We start from the raw sequence: 23,258 nt of genomic DNA, 5'->3' as shown, positions 1-23,258 counted from the left end.
AACGTGGAAGGAAAAGGTGAATTTGCCCCTAGACACTGATCTTGGATCAGTTTGGCATTTTCCCCACTAATGGTTAAGATTAGGTGAGGGGATGCTGATCCAAGACCTGTACCTACGGGAAACTTCACCCCAGAGCCTTCACAATGGCTTGAGTACTCTTATGTAGAGCTGCTAAAGAGGCTTTGTTCATATTGCATCCACACAGTGCTCTAGAAAGTTCTGTTCAGATTCCCGAAGTGTGTGTGTGTGTGTGCGCTGCGTGCTGTGTGTTAAGTCATGGGGAGTACATGTTGGCCATGGCCACAAAAAAAGATTGTTAATAAGATGTAGGCCTTAGTATGGTTGTTGGTTAAGTTTGACCTTTGTTGTTAGATGATGGCTTGAGATGTTTGTCACTTAGTGAAACTGAAATAACCTGGGGTTGAATTGGCTTTTTATTATCGTAAATACTGTAATACTATTTATCATTGAGATGGCTAGAAGCAGGTCTCTCTCTCACCTCCTTGTGCTAGCTAGTACACATGAATATAGTTCCAATGTAATGCATCTCTCAACCCCTGTGCATGGAGAGGGAAGTGTTGGGTAGATACAAGGGTTGGGGTCAATTCCTTTTAAATTCAGTAAGTACATTTCAATTCAAATTTCATCCATGGTTCTCTATGAGAAAAAAATGTACCTGAAATGTCAGTTTACTTCCTGAATTGACTGAACTGAGATGGAATTGACCCTAGCTGTGGTAGCTAGTAGTTTGTGTCGTGGTTGGTGGTGATCCATATTTGTTATGTGTAGTGGTTTTACTGCATTTCTCCTGGAGCTCCAGTGGGTTTGATGGGCTTCAGAGAGTGTAGTGAAATAGGTCAGTGAGAGCTGTGACAGCTGTGCCATGTTGTCGTCGACAGTGCAGTGCAGCACTGCCTTTACTGGGATGGGTCATGTTTACTAGGCATGAAACACAAGAAAATACGTCCAAAACTAAGCCCAAGCTCTGCAATAGATGAGTGTGTGTGTTGATTGTGTGAAACGTTATGTATTCTACTGTATATGTGTACTCTCTGTGTGATCACACTTTGTGTATGTACTTTATTTCTGTACTCTGTGTGTGTGTGTGTGTGTGTGTGTGTAAAGTGCCTAGTGAAAGTCTACACAGTCTTCACATTTTGCTGCCTTAAAATGTAATCTAAAAATGTATTTAAATGTAGGTTAAAGTCAGGACTGAGACTGGACCATTGAGGAACACGCGACACCATTCTGGTGTGACTTTGGCAAAAACATTTTTAATTTCCCCGCTGAAAAATCCCAGGGTTAGGTGTTCCCGAAGACTGAGGCAGGTTTTCCTCTAACTTTTTATCTGGGGTTTACTCATATTTATTTTGATCCTAACAAACTCCCCAGTTTCCTTCCAATGACAAACATACCAATAACATGATGCTGCCACTACAATACCAGAAAATATTTTATAATTTTTCTTTCACTTTGAAAATGTGGAGTAGGTTCTATAGATTGGTAGGAAAATTATAATTTGTTACATTTAAAAATAATAATAATTTCAAGGGGTATGTAGATTTTCTCTAGTGACTGTATGTGTACTGTTTACTCTGTGTCTATTCTCTATGTGAGTGCTTGTGTGAGTTAATTTGCATGCGGTGTGTGTTCTATTACTATCTATCCATGTCTGTCTTCTGTGTCTCTCTGTGTTCTATTGTATGAGTGTGTGTGTGTGTGTGTGTGTGTGTGTGTGTGTGTGTGTGTGTGTGTAATCTCTCTGTGTCTGTGTCTGGGACAGTGCTGCTGGTGAAGCAGGGCTGGCCCCAGGCCTCCGGTGCTGCAGGGGCCCTAGAGGGCTCCTATGACCTGGCCATGGACGCGGGCTCAGAGGGCCGCCAGTACCAGGCCTCAGCCGCAGCTTTCAGTAAATATGACCCTATGTACTCTACACACTCACACACAAACACAGATCCTATATGTATGCACACAGCCATACACACACGTTTGTATGCACACAGACATACACACACGTTTGTACGCACACACCGATGTATGTACACACATGTTGCACACGCTGGCATGGCTGGGGTACATTCAATGCTGGACTGGGTTTTTGAGCTGTTGGGAAATGGGTTAGGAAAAGGTTTGGAGTAGGACAGGCCGTAGAAAGATGTGAGGTAGTGAGTGACATCTTAGGGGACGGGGCTGTGTGTTGGCGTCATGCTTGGTTTTGTGCTGTGCTGTATCATATAACACGCATGCTGGCTACTGCAGCACACGTTCTTCTCATATAGGGAAACGATGTTTCAGTTGGATAGGTCATGTGTGTTTCAGTCATGAGTGATTTGGTGGTGTCCTAACATGAATGTAATGATCCGTGTCCTATCACCCACCAGAACGGACAGTTATGTGTGTGCGCGTGCCTGTGGGTGTTTTGAGTATTATTTGTTTTGGTTAACATTCTGTGTGTAGTTAGTCATCGCTAAGTTGTCTAACATGTGAAATGTTCACCATTGCAGTTGACTACGGACCGCTAAATATACAAATTACCGTGCGTCACAATAACTACTAATTATTATTTGTAGATCAGTCGGTCACAATTTACCAAAACTGCATCACGTCTGCTGCAATGTCGAACAAACCCAGCAGGTTGAGGTTTATTGTAATGAGTCTTGTCCTGGGGGAAGAACTGAGGGATTTCCCCTTAGAAAGGCCAGCTGCAAAGTCAACATTTGATATATTGTTAAAAATTCATGAAAGCAAAAATAATGTTTTTGCTCTTAACTTAAGGTTAGGGTTAGGCATTAGGTTTAGCAGTGTGATTCAGTTTAGGGTTAGGTTTAAATTCGGATGTTGTGGCTTTGCCAGCTAGTGACAACTCTGCAGAGCTGTTTTCTGAACAAGATTCATGATGAAAAACGCTTACCTGCATGCCCATGGCCTCTCTTTGGGCATTCATACCGCTGGTTCTGCTTCAAGTCTATGGAAACCATAGACTTAGACAATGCATCATTATATCTGTCCCATTATGGTGTCTGTGACAGCATGGGCAGCGCGCCATTGAGACCTTTTTTATTTTACTGCTGTGCGTTGGCAAACAAACTGAAAGGGTGCACACTGCCATCTAGAACAAGTATAAAGCCACGGTTGGCAATTTACTTGTCACCTGTAGTTATGGAGTATAATTCTTTGGCTGATGCCTCAGGGGGACCTGGATGGGATTATGTGATCCTTCCTTAAAACTTCTTAGGGCTGAAATCCCGTTAACGGGATCGATATGACAACAGCCAGTGAAAGTGCAGGGCGCCAAATTCAAAACAGAAATCTCATAATTAAATTAAAACATACAAGTATCTTATACTGCTTTAAAGGTAATCTTGTTGTTAATCCCACCACAGTGTCCGATTTCAAATAGGCTTTACAGCAAAAGCACCACATACGATTGTTAGGTCAGAGCCAAGCCACAGAAAAACAGCCATTTTTTTTCAGCCAAAGAGAGGAGTCACAAAACACACAAATAGAGATACATTTTATCACTAACCTTTTATAATCTTCATCAGATGACACTCCTAGGACTTCATGTTACACAATACATGTATGTTTTGTTTGATAAATTTCATATTTATATAAAAAAAATCTGAGTTTACATTGGCGCATTACGTTCAGTAGTTCCAAAAACATCCGGTGATTTGGCATAGAGCCACATCAATTTACAGAAATACTCATCATAAATGTTGCTGAAAATACAAGTGTTATACATGGAATTAGAGATATACTTCTTAATGCAACCGCTGTGTCAGATTTCAAAAATGCTTTACGGAAACAGCAAACCATGCAATAATCTGAGAACCGAGCTCAGAAAACAAATAAATATATCCGCCATGTTGGAGTCAACAGAAATCAGAAATAACATTATAAATATTCACTTACCTTTGATGATCTTCATCAGAATGCACTCCCAGGAATCCCAGTTCCACAATAAATGTTTGATTTGTTCGATGGTGTCCATCATTTATGTCCAAATAGCTTATTTTGTTGTGGTGTTTAGTGCACAAATCCAAACGCGCGTTCAGGTCCAGCCGAACGTCGGACTAAAAATAATATTACAGGTCGTAGAAACATTTCAAACTAAGTGTAGAATCTATCTTTAGGATGTTTTTATCATAAGTCTTCAATAACGCTCCAACCGGAGAATTCCTATGTCTGTAGAAAAGCAAAGGAACGCAGCTCCCTCATGTGAAATGCGCGTGACCAGTGTGTGGCTCTCTGCAGACCTCTGACTCATTCCCCTCTCATTCGGCCTCACTTCACAGTAGAAGCCTCAAACAAGTTTCTAAAGACTGTTGACATCTAGTGGAAGCCTTAGGATGTACAACAACCAATATCCCACTCTAACTTTAATAGGGGCTGAGTTGAAAACCTACAAGCCTCAGATTTCCCACTTCCTGTTTGGATTTTTTTCTCAGGTTTTTGCCTGCCATATGAGTTCTGGTTATACTCACAGACATCATTCAAACAGTTTTAGAAACTTCAGAGTGTTTTCTATCCAATACTACTAATAATATGCATATATTAGCAACTGGGACCGAGGAGCAGACAGTTTACTCTGGACACCTTATTCATCCAAGCTACTCAATACTGCCCCCAGCCATAAGAAGTTAACCCATAGGAAGTCCCAGCCAGTTGACTACTTCAAAATGGTGAATGTACTCAGTGACTCTGCCCATGCTAAAACAGGCTTTTGGGCTCTGGAGTCCTATATCTACCTCTGTGGTAGAAACTCAGCAGAAAGTGTTCATGGGTAGTGTAGTTCTGCATGACCAACTTCATGGTCCAGGGACTAGATAACCTCATACACTTATATGCATGGTTGACATCATTTACATGTCTTGAGCCCTCATCATTTTGTATCATTGAAAGCGGTTAATGGTAGAAGATGAGTAGTCACCTTGTATCTCCCAAGTTAGGCCTAGATAAGCTTTCACTACAAATGGACTAATTAATGTATATGTATATTGTATAATGATATATTTTTGCCAAAGGTAACTGACAAAATAATGGAAACGCTTGAGTAAATGAGGGCTTCAAAGTATATTGAAAGCAGGTGCTTCCACACAGGTGTGGTTCCTGAGTTAATTAAGCAATTAACATGCCATCATGCTTAGGGTCATGTATTAAAATGCTGGGTAGACCATTATTTTGTCTACCATGGCTATGCCCCCAAGGGTTGACAATACCCCCATCCACAGGTCACGGGTGGTCACTGAATGGTTTGATGAGCATGAAAAATATGTAAGCCATATACCATGGCCGGCTCAGTCACCAGATCTCAACCCTGTAAAGCTTAGAGAGGATCTCATGTCAAATGCTTTTGAAGTAATTGGCTATAGGTTCACCTGCCTCACCTAAAGCCCGTTCTGGTGGGAAGCTGCTACAGACCACCAAGTGTTAACAGTTAGTATCTGGATAATATGTGTGAAAGGCCTGATAATATATGTGATATCAACAGAGGTATATTTTCTGGGTGATCTAAATATTGGCTGGCTGCTCACTCAAGAAAAAGCTTCAAACTGTAACCATGCCTGCAACCTGGTTCAGGTTATCTATCAGTCAACCTACCATGGTATTTACAAACAGAACAGGAATAAAATCATCCACATGTATTGATCACATCTTCACTAATGCTGCATAAATCTGCTCTAAAGCAGTATCCAAATCCATTGGATTTAGTGATCATAATATAGTAGCCATATCTAGGAAAACCACAGTTTCAAAGGCTGGGCCTAATATAGTCTATAAGAGGTCATATAATAAGTGTTGTAGTGATTCCTATGTGGAAGATCTGTGGTGTGTAACGAGGGGCAACCAGACGCTGCAGTTGACACATTAACGAAATAAATGGCTTATTCCAGTTACTAATAAGCATGCGCCTAATTAAGGCAATTACTGTAAAAACTGTTAAACCCTGTAGATTGATGAGGAATTGAAACATTGTATGGTTGATTGATGAGGGAAAAGGAATGGCAAATAAGTCTAGCTGCACAGCCGATTGGCTAACATGCTGTAAATTGAGAAATCATGTGACTAAACAAAAAGAAGAAGAAACTACTATGAAACAAAGATGCATGATAAGAAGAATGATAGTTAAAAAGCTTTGGAGCACCTTAAATTACATTTTGGCCAAAAGTACAAACTCTGCTTCATCATTCATTGAATCAGATGGCTCATTTATCACAAAACTCACTGATATTGCCAACTACTCTAAAGATGTTTTTCATTGGCAAGGTTCAAATCCATGACATGCCAATAACAAACTTTTTCCACATTTTGTTTTGTTACAGCCTTATTCTAAAACGAATTAAATGTTTTTTCCCGATCAATCTACACACAATATCCCATAATGACAAACCAAAAACATTTTTTTGCAAATGTATTTATAATGATATTTTTCACATTTACATAAGTATTTAGACCGTTTACTCAGTACTTTGTTGAAGCACCTTTGGCTGTGATTGAAGCCTTGAGTCTTCTTGTGTATGACATTTGGGCAGGTTCTACCATTCTTCTCTGCAGATCCTCTCAAGTTCTATCAGAGTGGATGGGGAGTGTTGCTGCACAGCTATTTTCAGGTCTCTCCAGAGATGTCAGTTTGGGTTCAAGTCCGGGCTCTGGCTGGGCCACTCAAGGACAGTCAGAGACTTGTGCCGAAGCCACTCCTGCATTGTCTTGACTTTGTGCTTAGGGTTGTTGTCCTGTTGGAAGGTGAACCTTCACCCCAGTCTGATATCCTGAGTGCTCTCAAGCAGGTTTTCATCAAGGATCTCTCTGTACTTTGCTCCGTTTATCTTTCCCTCAGCCTGACTAGTCTCCCAGTCCCTGCCGCTGAAAAACATCCCCACAGCATGATGCTGCCACCACAATGCTTCACTGTAGGGATGGTGTCAGGTTTCCTCCAGACTTGACGCTTGGCATTCAGGCCAAAGAGTTCAATCTTGGTTTAATCAGACCAGAGAATCTTGTTTCTCAAGGTCTGAGTCCTTTAGGTGCATTTTGGCAAACTCCAAGAGGGCTGTCATGTGCCTGTTACTGAGGAGTGGCTTCCGTCTGGCCACTCTACCATAAAGGCCTGATTGGTGGAGTGCTGCAGAGATGGTTGTCCTTCTGGAAGTTTCTGAGCTCTCCACAGAAGAACTCCAGAGCTTTATCAGAGTGACCATCGACTTCTTGGTCACCTCCCTGACCAAGGCCCTTCTCCCTCGATTTCTCAGTTTGTCCCGGCAGCCAGCTCTAGGAAGAGTCTTAGTGGTTCCAAACTTCTTCCATTTAAGAATGATGATGGCCACTGTGTTCTTGGGGACCTTCAATATTGCAGACATTTTTTGGTACCCGTCCCCAGATCTGTGCCTTAACAAAATCCTGTCTCGAAGATCAATGGGCAATTCTTTCGACCTCATGGCTTGGTGTTTGCTCTGACATGCACTGTCAACTTTGGAACCTTACATAGACAGGTGTGTGCCTTTCCAGATCATGTTCAATCAATAGAATTTAACACAGGTGGATTCCAATGAAGTTGTTGAAACATCTCAAGCGTGATCGATGGAAACAGGATGCACCTAAGCTCAATTTCGAGTCTCAGCAATGGGTCTGAATACTTATGTAAATAAGGTATTTGTTTATTTTTTTAAATAAATTTGCAAAATGTTTTAACCTGTTTTGGCTTTGTCATTATGGGTTATTATGTGTAGATTGAGATTTAAAAACAAAGCTGTAACGTAACAAAATGTGGAAAAATGGAAGGGGTCTGAATACTTTTCGAATGCGCTGTACACATCCATGCATAACTGGCCGAGTTATGAAAGACAGGCATTGGAATTTTTTATTCTGTAAACTAAGTGTCGAAGAGGTGAATTTTTGTTGTTGTCTATCAACAATGACAGGCCACCTGGGTCTGACAACTTGGTTGGAAAATGACTGATATCGCCACTCTTATGTAGCAAAATTTCAAATTGTGCTTTTTTTTTTACATTGAATTAAAGTAGAGACTCAGAGCTAGAAAATTATATATCATACACTGCATTTGAGGAACAATGGGGAAAGTAATTCTGCTTTGAAAGTTGATCAACCCCATTAAAAAAAAGTCCCTTGAATGTTTTGGTACACCTACTGGCGAGCTCTTCTTTGTCTACACCCATTCAGCATCATTCACATCCTATTATACCTTAGTCCCACCCATCTCTTTAAGGATTCACATGTGAGGCCATGTGCTAAACAGAGTGAGTAGTGTAGTAAACAACCAAAGATTTCAAGACTAATTGTATTTAAAAGTATTAGCCTACAATAAGGGAAAAACCCCAGGTAAATTATATATTTTATCTAGTCCTTGACCTATATCCTAATCTGACTTTGGTGCAGGTCATGTTGTTCTTCACATCACCATCTCTGGTATACAAAAACTATATGAAATAAAATCTACTCAAAATGGTCTATGACTAGGGTGGCTTTGACAATTTTTAGGGCCTTCCTCTGATACCGCCTGGTATAGAGTTCCTTGATGGCAGGAAGCTTGGCCTCTGTGATGTACTGGGTCGTACGCACTACCCTCTGTAGTGCCTGCCTTGCGATCAGAGGCCGATCTATTGCCATACCAGGCAGTGATGCAAACCGTCAGGATGCTCTCGATGGTGCAGCTGTAAAACCTTTTGAGGATCTGAGGACCCATGCCAAATCTTTTCAGTCTCCTGGGGGGAAATTGGTTTTGTTGTGCTCTCTTCACGACTGTGGACGACTGGACTAGGGATGCATGATATATCGGTGAACATATCGGAATCGGACGATATTAGCTAAAAATGCCAACATCGGAATTCCTCAATGTCTAGTTTAACGCCCCAATGTGCAAAACCGATGTCAAAGCTGACGTGCACTGTCTTAAAAATGAGAATTATTTTAATGTCACTTAGCTATATAAAGTCAGCAAAAAAAGAAACGTCCTCTCACTGCCAACTGCGTTTATTTTCAGCAAACTTAACATGTGTACATATTTGTATGAACATAACAAGATTCATGAACTGAACAAGTTCCACAGACATGTGACTAACAAAAATGGAATAATGTGTCCCTAAACAAAGGGGGGGGGTCAAAATCAAAAGTTAGTCAGTATCTGGTTTGGCCACCAGCTGCATTAACTACTGCAGTGCATCCTCTCCTCATGGACTGCACCAGAGTTCTTGCTGTGAGATGTTACCCCACGCTTCCACCAAGGCACCTGCTAGTTCCAGCACATTTCTGGGGGGAATGGCTCTAGCCCTCACACTCCGATCCTACAGGACCCAGACGTGCTCAATGGGATTGAGATCCGGGCTCTTCGCTGGCCATGGCAGAACACTGACATTCCCGTCTCGCAGGAAATCGCGCACAGAACGAACAGTATGGCTGGTGGCATTGTCATGCTGGAGCGTTATGTCAGGATGAGCCTGCAGGAAGGGTACCATGTAAGGGAGGAGAATGTATTCTCTGTAACGCACAGCGTTGAGATTGCCTGCAATGACAACAAGCTCAGTCCAATGATGCTGTGACACACCGCCCCAGACCATAACAGACCCTCCACATCCAAATCGATCCTGCTCCAGAGTACAGGCCTCGGTGTAACGCTCATTCCCTCAACGATAAACGCAAATCCGACCATCACCCCTGGTGTGACAAACCGCGACTCGTCAGTGAAGAGCACTTTTTGCCAGTCCTGTCTGGTCCAGCGACGATGGGTTTGTTGCCATAGGCGACGTTGTTGCCTGTGATGTCTCGTGAGGACCTGCCTTACAACAGGCCTGCAGCCCTCAGTCCAGAGGCTCTCAGCCTATTGCGGACAGTCTGAGCACTGACGGAGGGATTGTGCGTTCTTGGTTTAACTCATGCAGTTGTTGTTGCAATACCGGTCCCGTAGGTGTGATGTTCGGACGTACCGATCCTGTGCATGTTGTTACACGTGGTCTGCTACTGCGAGGACGGTCAGCTGTCCTTCCTGCCTCCTTGCAGCATGCCTAAGTCACGTTCACGCAGATGAGCAGGGACCCTGGGCATCTTTCTTTTGGTGTTTTTCCAGAGTCAGTAGAAAGGCCTCTTTAGTGTCCTAAGTTTTCATAACTGTGACGTTAATTGCCTACCGTCTGTAAGCTGTTAGTGTCTTAACAATCGTTCCACAGGTGAATGTTCATGGTTCATTGAACAATCATGGGAAACCGTGTTTAAACCCTTTACAATGAAGATCTGTGAAGTTTTGGGATTTTACGAATTATCTTTGAAAGACAGGGTCCTGAAGATGTCCTGAGTTTAGTTAGCTAACTATAGCTTCTGAAACAGATTGTCGTTTTGCTATGTTTTTGTGGAAGAACATTGTTTTCACCCATGAGCTTTTTATGACCAGCACTGTAGGTGCACAAGACAACTTTACCAGCATCATAGCGTACGTATTGATGAGTAGTTGTGATAATTGAAATACGTATGGTAGTGTAATCAATGTGTAATAACTACGTTAAAAATGGTATGAACGCGTTAAATTATTATGTGACGTGCAGTCATATTCAGGTCCTGATTGGTCAACAAGCTTATTTGACACGCAAAGACCCAAACAGCGTTCCATAGTATGAGAAATCCTGGTTGAGAATGAAATGACTGAACAAATGAACAACGAAACAGCACAGCAAGTAAGTGAAAGAAATTGTTTGATTATGTTTTACTGGTAATGGGGACATACGTAAATGCCAACAAAATAACTTTTTGGTGTGTGTAACCTTTATTTAACAAGGCAAGTCAGTTAAGAACAAATTATTATTTACAATGACGGCCTACCTTGGCCAAACCCGGACGACGCTGGGCCAATTGTGCACCGCCCCTATGGGACTCCCAATCACAGCCGGATGTGATACAGCCTGGATTCGAAACGGTGACTGTAGTGACGCCTCTTGCACTGAGATGTAGTGCCTTAGACCGCTGTGTATGTGTGTGTGTTATCTATCTAACTGTACTAGATTGCTTAAATGGCTGCTAAAATTAAAAAATATATTTTAGCGGTATTGGTATTGTGTTTATTTGGTAAGGAAAATATTGGATATCGGTATCAGCCAATAATGTCATAGCGGTGCATCACTAGCTTGGACCAGGTTAGTTTGTTGTTGATGTGGATGCCTAGAGAGTTTATCTGTATCTCATGATAAGCTGTAGACCACACTACCTCAGACGAGCAAAACCTCGAGACTTTCTTAGATATCGTACACAAGCTGTTGTTTACAAATATGCATAGGCCCCCGCCCCATGTCTTACCAGAGGCTGCTGTTCTATCCTGCCGATAGTGTATAACCAGCCAGTTGATTGTTATTGAAGTTGGCTTTCAGCCACAACTCTGTGAAACATTAAGATATTACGGTTTTTAATGTCCCGCTGGTAGGATATACGTGCTTTCATTTCGTCCCATTTATTTTCCAGCGATTGAACGTTAGCTAACAGTACAAGGCACCACAATCTCTTTCCACGAAATCTCAGTTTTTCTCCAGCGAATGACGGGGATGAGGGCCTGTTTGGGTGTTTGGAGTATATCCTTCCCGTCCGACTCATTAAAGAAAAATTATTAGTCCAATTCGAGGTGAGTAAATTGCTGTTCTGATGTCCAGAAACTCTTTTCGGTCATAAGAGACGGTAGCAGCAACATCATGTACAAAATAAGTTACAGGTGGTGGGTTTGGCCTTCGAAAGAACAATGCATATGCAGAAAATACCTTAACCTCTCTGGGATATGTGAAAGCAAACGATGCTATTATCTGAGGATAGCACCTCCATAAACAAAGAGAGCAACCATTAATCAAACCCTGCAGGCATGACACAAAACGCAGAATAAAAATATAATTCATGCCTAACCTTTGACTAACTTCTTTTGTTGGCACTCCAATATGTCCCATAAACATCACAAATGGTCCTTTTTGTTCGATTAATTCCAACGATATATTTCCAAAATGTCCATTTATTTGGCACGTTTGATCCAGAAAAACACCTGTTCCAACTTGCGCAACGTGACTACAAAATATCTCAAAAGTTACCTGTAAACTTTGCCAAAACATTTCAAACTACTTTTGTAATACAACTTTAGGTATTTTTTAACGTAAATAATCGATAAAACTGAAGACTGGATGATCTGTGTTTAATACAGGAAGAAAACAAACTGTAGCATGCTTTCTGGTTACACACCTCTATCTAACAGTACACTTCAAGTGACCCTCGTTCAAGATGGCCGTACTTCTTCATTACATAAAGGAATAACCTCAACCAATTTATAAAGACTGTTGACATCCAGTGGAAGCGATAGGAACTGCAAGAAGGTCCCTTAGAAATCTGGATTCCCAATAAACTCATTGAAAAGAGTGACCTCAAAATATATATCTGAATGGTTTGTCCTCTGGGTTTCGCCTGCTAAATAAGTTCTGTTATACTCCGACATGATTCAAACAGTTTTAGAAACTTCAATGTTTTCTATCCAAATCTACTAATACTATGCATATCTTATCTTCTGGGGATGAGTAGCAGGCAGTTGAATTTGGGCATGCATTTCATCCGGACGTGAAAATACTGCCCCGTCACCAAGAAGTTAACTATCTTGTGTCTAGCTCTTTTAATAAACGTAGGATAGGCCTAAATTCCCTTCCCTCTCCATTCGATAGGCTATTTATATGATTTTGAGCAAGGCTACTCTACACTTCAGCGTTTTATGCATCCATGGCTTTCTCCAGATCAAACAATGAATGAATCTAACGGAGTACCATATCCTAAAGTTGCCACTTTAAAAATAAATAATTAGTCAGTCTATAGACAGGTTAGCTGAGAACATCACGGAAACGATGTGCAAGCTTCAATGGGACAGAAGGCTGTGTGTAGCTAGCAGATAGCTAGCAACAATGACAAACTGCTATGTGGGGAATTTAAAGTGGCTCGTTTCATCTTGTTCTTAATAGCATGAATTGTTTTGTTGCTTTCACTGATGTTTTGTCTATGCTAATATGGCTCAAATTAGATATCCAACAACTGTAACGAAGTATTTGAGAATCAGGTGCTCATTGTGCAACTTAATATGTTTTAAATAAACGTTGGAGACCATATATTTTACACGTTGTCAATTTAAGCCAACCCTGTCTGTTTTGCCCCGTAGTTGCGCACACATTGGATTTGTTGCTAAACAACCAACTCGTCTACAGGCATAGCATAAGGAATGCGCTGAGAGTCAGGAAGCAAGTTCAGGGAGTGAGTGTTTTTAATAAATTAACAAACCATGAAACACAAACAACGCACCGCCATGAAACAGAGTCATTAACACCTGAGGAAAGAACCAAGGGTAGTGACGGATATAGGGAAGATCATCAAAGAGATGATGGAGTCCAGGTGAGTGTCATGAGGCGCTGGCGCGCAAGACGATGGTGACAGGTATGCGTGATAATCAGCAGCCTAATGAACTAGAGGCCGGAGAGGGAGTATATGTGACACATTGGCTATTCTCAATCACAGATTTATGAGGGATCAAGAGATTGAACAAACAATACTAAGAGAGGAGGATGAGGCAAATAGTCATTATTATCCAGTTCTGAAGACAGACTTTGCTTCTATCCATCCCATGATTTATAACTTAACTCACTAAAATAAAACAGCCCGTTCCTCATCAGTTGACTGTCACTTTTCTCCATAATGTGCGTGCCACACAGATGCCGTGTCACGTGTGCTCCCTCCCCGGCCTCTAGGTCACCAGGCTGCTCATTATGGTGCACACCTGTCACCATCGTTACGCGCACCTGCTCATCATCAGACTCACCTGGACTCTATCACTTCCTTGATTACCTGCCCTCTATATGCCACTACCTTTGGTTCCTTCCCCAGGCATTATTGTTACTGTTTCATGTCTGTGCATTGTTCGTGTTTTGTTTATTGATTAAATCACTCACTCCCTGAACTTGCTTCCCGACTCTCAGCGCACATCGTTACATGCAGACAGACGCACACAAACTTGTTTCATGCTGAAGCTCCACCAGAAAGGCACTTATAGTAGCCTCTGTCCAGGGTTCCTAAAAACATTATCTCTCATGATTTGTACAGTTGTAGCATGTGTTTTTGCGCTATAGCCCAATGTTTTTTTTTTGCAGATTTTATTTATAAAATATATGTATGATTATGTTGGCCAATAGATGGCATTACCATCGTATATCACAATGTTTTGTGAGTACGTAATCACAAAACAAATAAAGTTGCCCAACCAGCGCTTTGGAGCAGGCAGAATGTTTTCGTGTTATTTAGTCAGTGAGACGTGTGCCCTCACTGTTCTGCTCCTTCATTGAGACACTGAATCTCAAGAGAATGACAAATGATCTGAAAACTGAAACTAGGTCTCTCACCCAATCTTTTCTTCCCCTCTCTCTTTCTGCCCCTCGCTTTCTCTTTCTGCATCTTTCCCTTCCCCCTCCTGATATCTCTCTTCTTCTCTATCTTGCTCCCCCCCCCCCTTTCCCCTCACTTTCTCTCACATCTAGGATACACTGCTGGGACACCCTACAAGGTGCCCCCTGGCCAGTCCAATGGGGCGCCCCCTCCGTACTCCCCATCCCCTAACCCCTACCAGACGGCCATGTACCCAATCAGAAGTGCCTATCCCCAACAGAACCTCTACGCTCAGGTAAGGACCTGACATGGGCTCTATTCACTGGGGTTGGTTGTCTGTTAATATCGCCTATCTGCCTCTATAAGACGTGATTGATTTACTCCCTGTACTTGTTTTTGGATTGTTAGTAGACGTCTAGCTTGCTGAGTAAAATGATCTGTGCTATAAAAGTAAGATTCTCCCTTTGTTCCTTTTCTCTCACTTCTTTCTCTTCCTCCCTATCCTCTCTCTCTCTGCCCACCCTCTCGCTTGTCCTCTCGCTCCTTTATTGTATTATCTCCTTCTCTCTCTACCTTCTTCCTCTCTCTCTCTCTCCCCTCGCTCCCTATCTCAGATCAATTCAAGATGCTTTATTGCCATGACATACATTCTTCAATATTGAATATTGCCAAGGCAATATTCCAAAAACCACTTCTATATTCTCTTTCTCTCAGGGTGCGTACTACACACAGCCGATGTATGCGGCTCAGCCTCACGTTATCCACCACACAACAGTGGTGCAGCCCAACAGCATCCCCTCCACCCTCTACCCTGCCCCCGTCCAACAACCCCGCTCCAACGGCCATATGGCCATGGGCATGGTAGCCGGCACAACCATGGCCATGTCTGCTGGTAAGAAGTCAACACTCAACTACTAGGGTTGCAAAATTCCCAGATTTTCCAGAAATCCCAATTGGAATATTTGTGGAATCAGGAGGTAATAACTAGGAAATACTACAACCAAGATTTCTGCAAAAACCTGGGAATTTTGGGAAAGGTACTTGAATTTTCAACTCTACAAACAACTCAAAAAAATTGTTCACACTATAATTTGCAGTCATGTTTCTGTTTGGGGTGAAGGCTCTGTGTTTATAACAAATTTATAACAGTACTCGGCAACCAGCGTGTTTCCTTGATAACTGTCTGTCCATTGTTACCATGGTGACCTCTGTATGTCTGATTGACCCTCTCTGCCCAGGTACTCTGCTGACCACGCCTCAGCATGCCACTCAGCACATCGGTGGGCATCCGGTCACCCTGCCAACGTACCGGCCCCAGGGGACGCCTGGGTATAGCTATGTGCCTCCTCACTGGTAGACCCCACTGGACCCCATTCATGTAAGTTACTGTTCCTATAACCCAATGTTATCCCAGTCTATGGTTAGGAGAGTTAAGGGTCGATGCTTTGATGCGTAAGTACTTAGATTTTGTATACATTTTTTATTATGATAACTCTAATTTTGAGTTATTGTTACATTTGCTTTTGGAAAATGATTTGCAAGACAAATGTGATATTTTCTTTGTAAATGACATGTACTGTGTGTATAGATAGACGTGTGTCGTTTATATACAGTGGGGTAAAAAAGTATTTAGTCAGCCACCAATTGTGCAAGTTCTCCCACTTAAAAAGATGAGAGGCCTGTAATTTTCATCATAGGTACACTTCAACTATGACAGACAAAATGAGAAAAAAATCCAGAAAATCACATTGTAGGATTTTTAATGAATTTATTTGCAAATTATGGTGGAAAATAAGTATTTGGTCACCTACAAACAAGCAAGATTTCTCTGTCCTCCACTCGTTACCTGTATTAATGGCACCTGTTTGAACTTGTTATCAGTATAAAAGACACCTGTCCACAACCTCAAACAGTCACACTCCAAATTCCACTATGGCCAAGACCAAAGAGCTGTCAAAGGACACCAGAAACAAAATTGTAGACCTGCACCAGGCTGGGAAGACTGAATCTGCAATAGGTAAGCAGCTTGGTTTGAAGAAATCAACTGTGGGAGCAATTATTAGGAAATGGAAGACATACAAGACCACTGATAATCTCCCTCGATCTAGGGCTCCACGCAAGATCTCACCCCGTGGGGTCAAAATGATCACAAGAACGGTGAGCAAAAATCCCAGAACCACACGGGGGGACCTAGTGAATGACCTGCAGAGAGCTGGGACCAAAGTAACAAAGCCTACCATCAGTAACACACTACGCCGCCAGGGACTCAAATCCTGCAGTGCCAGACGTGTCCCCCTACTTAAGCCAGTACACGTCCAGGCCCGTCTGAAGTTTGCTAGAGAGCATTTGGATGATCCAGAAGAAGATTGTGAGAATGTCATATGGTCAGATGAAACCAAAATATAACTTTTTGGTAAAAACTCAACTCGTCGTGTTTGGAGGACAAAGAATGCTGAGTTGCATCCAAAGAACACCATACCTACTGTGAAACATGGGGGTGGAAACATCATGCTTTGGGGCTGTTTTTCTGCAAAGGGACCAGGACGACTGATCCGTGTAAAGGAAAGAATGAATGGGGCCATGTATCGTGAGATTTTGAGTGAAAACCTCCTTCCATCAGCAAGGGCATTGAAGATGAAACGTGGCTGGGTCTTTCAGCATGACAATGATCCCAAACACACCGCCCGGGCAACGAAGGAGTGGCTTCATAAGAAGCATTTCAAGGTCCTGGAGTGGCCTGGCCAGTCTCCAGATCTCAACCCCATAGAAAATCATTGGAGGGAGTTGAACATCCGTGTTGCCCAGCAACAGCCCCCAAATATCACTGCTCTAGAGGAGATCTGCATGGAGGAATGGGCCAAAATACCAGCAACAGTGTGTGAAAACCTTGTGAAGACTTACAGAAAACATTTGACCTTTGTCATTGCCAACAAAGGGTATATAACAAAGTATTGAGATCAACTTTTGTTATTGACCAAATACTTATTTTCCACCATAATTTGCAAATATATTCATTAAAAATCATACAATGTGATTTTCTAGATTTTTTTTTTCATTTTGTCTGTCATAGTTGAAGTGTACCTATGATGAAAATTACAGGCCTCTCTCATCTTTTTAAGTGGGAGAACTTGCACAATTGGTGGCTGACTAAATACTTTTTTGCCCCACTGTACATATATCACATTTACATAACTGTTCAGACCCTTTTCTCAGTACTTTGTTGAAGCCTCGAGTCTTCTTGGGTATGACTTTACAAGCTTGGCACACCTGTTATTCTCTGCAGATCCTCTCAAGTTATGTCAGGTTGGATGGGTAGAACACTGCATAACCATTTTCAGGTCTCTCCAGAGATGTTCGATCGGGTTCATGTCCGGGCTCTGGCTGAGCCCCTCAAGGACATCCAGACACTTGTCCCGAAGCCACTCCTGCATTGTCTTGGCTGTGTGCTTAAGGTTGTTTTCCTGTTGGAAAGTGAACCTTCTCCCCAGTCTGAGGTCCTGAGTGTTCTGGAGGAGGTTTTCATCAAGGATCTCTCTGTACTTTGCTCCGTTCATCTTTCTCTCAATCAAGTTCAATATCGGTTTCATCAGACCAGAGAATATTGTTTCTCATGGTCTGAGAGTCTTTAGGTGCCTTTAGGCAAAGTCCAAGCGGGCTGTCATGGTTGTCCTTCTGGAAGATTCTCCTATCTCCACAGAGGAACTCTGGTGGTCTGTCAGAGTGACTATTGGGTTGTTCGTCACCTTCCAGACCAAGGACCTTCTCCCCCGATTTCTCAGTTTGGCCGGACGGCCAGTTCTAAGTAGAGTCTTGGTGGATCCAAAACTTCTTCCATTTAAGAATGATGCCAGTCACTGTTCTTGGGGACCTTCAATGCTGCAGAAATGTTTCGGTACCCTTCCCCATATTTGTGCCTCAACGCAATCCTGTCTCGACCCTCTACAGACAATTCCCTCGACCTCATGGCTTGGTTTTTGCTCTGACATGCACTGTCAACTGTGGGACCTTATATAGACAGGTGTGTGCCTTTCCAAATCCTATCCAATCAATTGAATTTACCACAAGTGGACTCCAATCAAGTTGCAGAAACATCTCAAGGACGATCAATGTAAACAGGATGCACCTGAGCTCAATTTCGAGTCTCATAACAAAACTTCCAAATAAATAAGGTATTTCTGTTCTTTATTTGTTTTGTTTTTTTGCAAACATTTCTAAAAATCCTGTTTTCGCGTTCTCATTATGGGATATTGTGTGTAGATGGATGATGAACAAAAAATAATAATTCCATTTTAGAAAGTAAAAAAGTGTGGGAAAGGGAATACTTTCCGAATGCACTGTATATACTTTTCCCACATTTAGTTTGTTACAGCCTTATTCTAAAATTGATTAAATAAATAAAAAATCAGCAATTTACACACAATACCCCATAATGACAAACCAAAAACAGTTAGAAATGTTTGCAAATAAATATAAACTAAAGAACAGAAATACCTTATTTACAAAAGTATTCAGACCCTTTGTTATGAGACTTGAAGTTGAGCTCCGGTACATCCTGTTTCCATGGATCATCCTTGAGATGTTTCTACAACTTGATTGGAGACCACCTGTGGTAAATTCAATTGATTGGACAGTTCCTCTGTGGAGATGGTTGTCCTTCTGGAAGGTACTCCCATCTCTGCAGCACTCCACCAATCAGGCCTTTATGGTAGAGTGGCCAGACGGAAGCCACTCTTCAGTAATAGGCACATGGTCTGATGAAACCAAGATTGAACTCTTTGGCCAGAATGCCAAGCATCTGGAGGAAACCTGGCACCATCCCTATGGTGAAGCATGGACCTCAGACTGGGACAGGACATGACTTAAACCTGGTCAAACAGCTCTGGAGAGACCTGAAAATAGCTCTGCAGCGACGCTCCCCATTCATCCTGACAGAGCTTGAGAGGATCTGCAGAAAAGAATGGGAGAAACTTCCAAAATACAGGTGTGCCAAGCTTGTAGCGTCATACTGAAGAAGAATCAAGGCCGTAATCGCTGCCAAAGGTGCTTCAACAAAGTACTATTTAAAGGGTCTGAATACTTATGTAAATGTTATTTCAGTGTTTTATTATTTGTAATAAATTAGCAAAAATTAGCAAAAATTTCAACAATCTGGCTTTTGCTTTGTCATTATGGGGTATTGTGTGTAGATTGAGAAAAAAATAACTATTTTATCAATTTTAGAATAAGGGTGTAACGTAACAAAATGTGGAAAAAGTCAAGGGGTCTAAATACTTTCCGAATGCACTGTATATAATACATTGTTCATGTGAAATTTTTCTTCTCCATCCCTCCACTTCTCTTCCTCTCTCCATCTCTCTCTGTACCTCTTTCCCCTCAGATCGGGAGTCAATATCACTCACAATAACTCAAGTCTTACATTGGTGCAGGAGGCCTGGCATACAAGCACCAAGTCTGTCTGCAAGAACAAAATACTAAAGTGCAAGGATCACTTTATGCATTCTTTTGTGATTTGGAAAAGCTGCTTTTTCATGTTTTTATTATTTTTGACCAGCCTCAGTTTTTTGGGGATTAGTTTCTTTGATTTTGACTCTCTCTTGTAATCCAGACACACACTGACCAACAGTATGGTACATTTATAGTACATTTGTGCTTATTTTTTATGTTTGTGTGTGTGTATTTTTGTGTTCTGAACACTGGTTCTGACGCAAAGCCAGTCCCTTCGCCGTGAGAATGTACACGTATTTGTATGCTGCCAAATTCTAATGTTGGAGAAAAAAAATCATACTTTTTCAGGCGAGTACCGTTAGTTTATTTTCCCGTCATTCTTGGGGGGGGGGGAGGGAAGCACCGTACAAGTGTCACGCCTCAATTTCCTTTCACCCTTTTTGATTTGCCTTCCCATTTGTGTTTACGTTCACACACAATCATCTTCCAGCACAAGATAATAAGGGTCGTCTTCCAGCTTGTAGCAACAGTGCATTAACTTGGCTTCTTTAATATTTTACCCACTATATCAGTCAAGTTGGGTGCACATTTTGTTTTTTTGCCCTAGCACTACGCAGCTGATTCAAATAACCAACTCATCATCAAGCATTGATTATTTGAATCAGCTGTGTAGTACTAGGGCAAAAAATGAAATGTGCACCCAGAGGGGACCCCGGAACCGACTTTGGGAAACCCTGCACAAGGAGAAAGACTAATACCGTAAGTACCATAATAGTTACACACCATGTAGAGGATATTTTCAGTAAGTTCAGTGGACATAGTTAGCTTGTAAGTCTACTAGAGTAGAGTAAGAAATTGAAATATCTATACATGACTATATTATATATAGGTATACTGATGTGACAGCGAGCGCCTGTGCGCGTTTGTAGTTCTTTTGTACACATAAAAGCTTGCCGAACATGCAAACGCACTCGCATTTAGGTATTTCAGTTGGCATGCGTAAGGTGTGCACTGACACACTTGCTCACAGATATACATTACAGATGTATAGGACATCGCACACATTTTAAAAGTGTAGATGGTATAGGATGCGATGGATAGATGACTGGATAGGGTCTCCCTCGTACCTTGCAGGCTATGTTGTGAACTGAATCCAGTTCTAGTGTCGTATCAACGAAGGTGCATGGAGTTTGAGGGGTGAGGCAAATTGTCAGTAGGACCAGGGATAGCTAAGTCAAAGGATTCAAAAGGGATTTTAAAGTCAATAGCTGGCCGACACACTTAAAGAACAGCAGACTTGAAAGAGGGAGAAAGGAGTACAAGGGGGAAAAGGAAGAAAATAATCTAAATTGTTTAGTGGTCAAGTATCAATACCCATAGCCCTGTGCTGCATGCCTCCCATCAATCTCACAGGCTAGAGATCAGTGTTATTCGCAATAAAGATCCCATGTGATGTCATGTTTACATGTTCCTCAGGTGACCAGGAGAGGGCAGAAGTGAGGGGTGCAGGGCCCCCTATTCCTTACCAATATAGGGCTCTGGTCAAAAGTAGTGCACTATATAGGGAATAGGTTTTTAGAAACCTGACTGACCTCAACACAGATGTGTCCCAAGAGAATTGTGTTCCAGAGAATTGTCATCTGGTCTCTATGTGTTTGTTTCTGAGTAGTCCATGCAATTGAAACTAGTTCACCAGTCTGGTGAATGCTTTTAAACAATGGCAGGTGGAAAAACACTTTATTTTGGACCAAGGTCTCATACAATTAGTGAAAGGAAACATTTTGTTTGCATGTTGGTCAACCTGCTACCTTGCTAGGCCCTCCCTCCTCTGCCCTCCCTCCCTTCAGAGCAGCTAATAGAACAGGCCCAGGACATAATTGTTTCCAGGGCAGACACCATGGAAGGAAGTTAGGATCGTGAAGGGAATCATGCGTCGAACCCTAGCCCCCAGGGTTGGGCTCAATTCCAACTTTATTTAAAATTCCAATTAAATTATTGAATTCACTATGAAATGAAGAATTTGTTGAATTCAATTTGAATAAAAAAAATTGGGGGAATTTTATGGAATTGTAATTCAATATTTGTCAGTTGATGGAACTAATGCACTTAGTATAAAAAATGGACTGCAGGATTTGTGTTGAATCATTTCAACTTGTAATTTTTGGGGATAATATTGAATTATGAATTTAATTATTGGAATTGACCTAACATTGGAATTGAATTATCTCTGGATTCAATGACTGATCTGGCATTTGAATTGTATTTATTGGAATTTACAGGGAGAGGGAATTGAATTAGTGGAAGTAACCCCAACACTGCTAGCCTCAACTCCCTCCCTAGTCCCTACAACTGCAGACCTGAGAAGATTGGGATAGGTGAACGCAATATGGCTGACATTTCTACCTTGCCAATCAGAAGGCAAGATGAAGCTTTTACTGTAACACGTACGGTATATTGACACAGTCCGCCTAGATCCACAGGAGTGGCTAGCGATCCATTTGGAATTTATAAATGGAGTTGGCAAGGAAACAGGGTTCAGCTTGGGTTGTGAGGAGGAGTTCCATACTCTGCTATTATGGTTCAGCACTAGCTTACTGTGTCATGACCACATATCAGTTATCATGTGAGTGTGTAAAAAATGTATTGCACAAACATCTAAAAGTATAATCTATGCTAAATAACAGGTACTTAGCTCATCTTACGATTTCTTAAGAGTTAATTTAGTTCAGTGCATTTTGATAGTGTACTCTTTGGTCTCAATAAACAACTGTACATTTAAGATATCTGTTGTGAATAATTGCTACTGCTTCTTTCAATCTGTTACAATTAGTTAACCACTACGTACAATTCAAAATGCTATTTTATTTGATGTCACGTTACCTCGCCAGTAAAAAAAGAACAAAGGTATCCTGCACCCAAAATATGACAATTTATAGAGTATCATTCACTAGTGAATGGGGTATAGATGTGTGTGTTGACTGTGAGGAAAGTTATCAGTGGGCAGTGTGGTATCAGCCCCTCACCTCCCGTGTAGTGTGTCCGTGTGTTGACTGTGTGAGGAAAGTTATCAGTGGGCAGTGTGGTATCAGCCCCTCACCTCCCGTGTAGTGTGTCCGTGTGTGTCTGTGCGTGTGAAGCATGTATGCAGTCCTGTGTAAAATTGCACTGGTCAGGCTGTAGAGCTAACGTTGCCCTCCACTTTCCCCTGTCAGTAGCATATCACAAAGCCAAATAGAACAAGAACCTTGAAAACAAGTCTCAAATGTACATTTATTGTGCTACATTTTGGGGGGGCATTAGAGCAAAGAAACACAAACAACCAGACAGCTTTTTTTTGAGACCATTGACAAATATTGTTTTGTAGTGCTATTCACTAGAACATGTAATGTGATGCAAGAACTGAACAAGGCATATGACTAGTTGCACAG

At 41.7% G+C, this 23,258-nt stretch overlaps 1 protein-coding gene across 4 annotated transcripts in view; it reads left to right on the top strand.

Moving 5' to 3' along the window:
- The window catches only part of LOC115105349 (protein FAM168A-like), a 96,727-nt gene extending 74,118 nt beyond the window's left edge, over positions 1-22,609 (top strand). For 3 of the 4 annotated variants that reach the window (XM_065007257.1, XM_029627286.2, XM_029627287.2), the window contains 5 exons: positions 1,784-1,909; positions 14,538-14,680; positions 15,100-15,277; positions 15,624-15,763; positions 19,763-22,609. In XM_065007257.1, the coding sequence (XP_064863329.1) occupies positions 1,784-1,909; positions 14,538-14,680; positions 15,100-15,277; positions 15,624-15,742 (566 nt within the window). In that variant the 3' untranslated portion in view covers positions 15,743-15,763; positions 19,763-22,609. The remainder of the gene's footprint in view (positions 1-1,783; positions 1,910-14,537; positions 14,681-15,099; positions 15,278-15,623; positions 15,764-19,762) is intronic. The other variant, XM_029627288.2, reaches the window with a different exon arrangement.
- Positions 22,610-23,258: the final 649 nt, after the last annotated feature.

This window comes from Oncorhynchus nerka, linkage group LG22 (assembly GCF_034236695.1).
Source record: "Oncorhynchus nerka isolate Pitt River linkage group LG22, Oner_Uvic_2.0, whole genome shotgun sequence".
NCBI lineage: Eukaryota > Metazoa > Chordata > Actinopteri > Salmoniformes > Salmonidae > Oncorhynchus > Oncorhynchus nerka.
The sequence above is the reverse complement of the archived record's forward strand: the minus strand, read 5'-3'. Positions and strand labels throughout refer to the sequence as shown.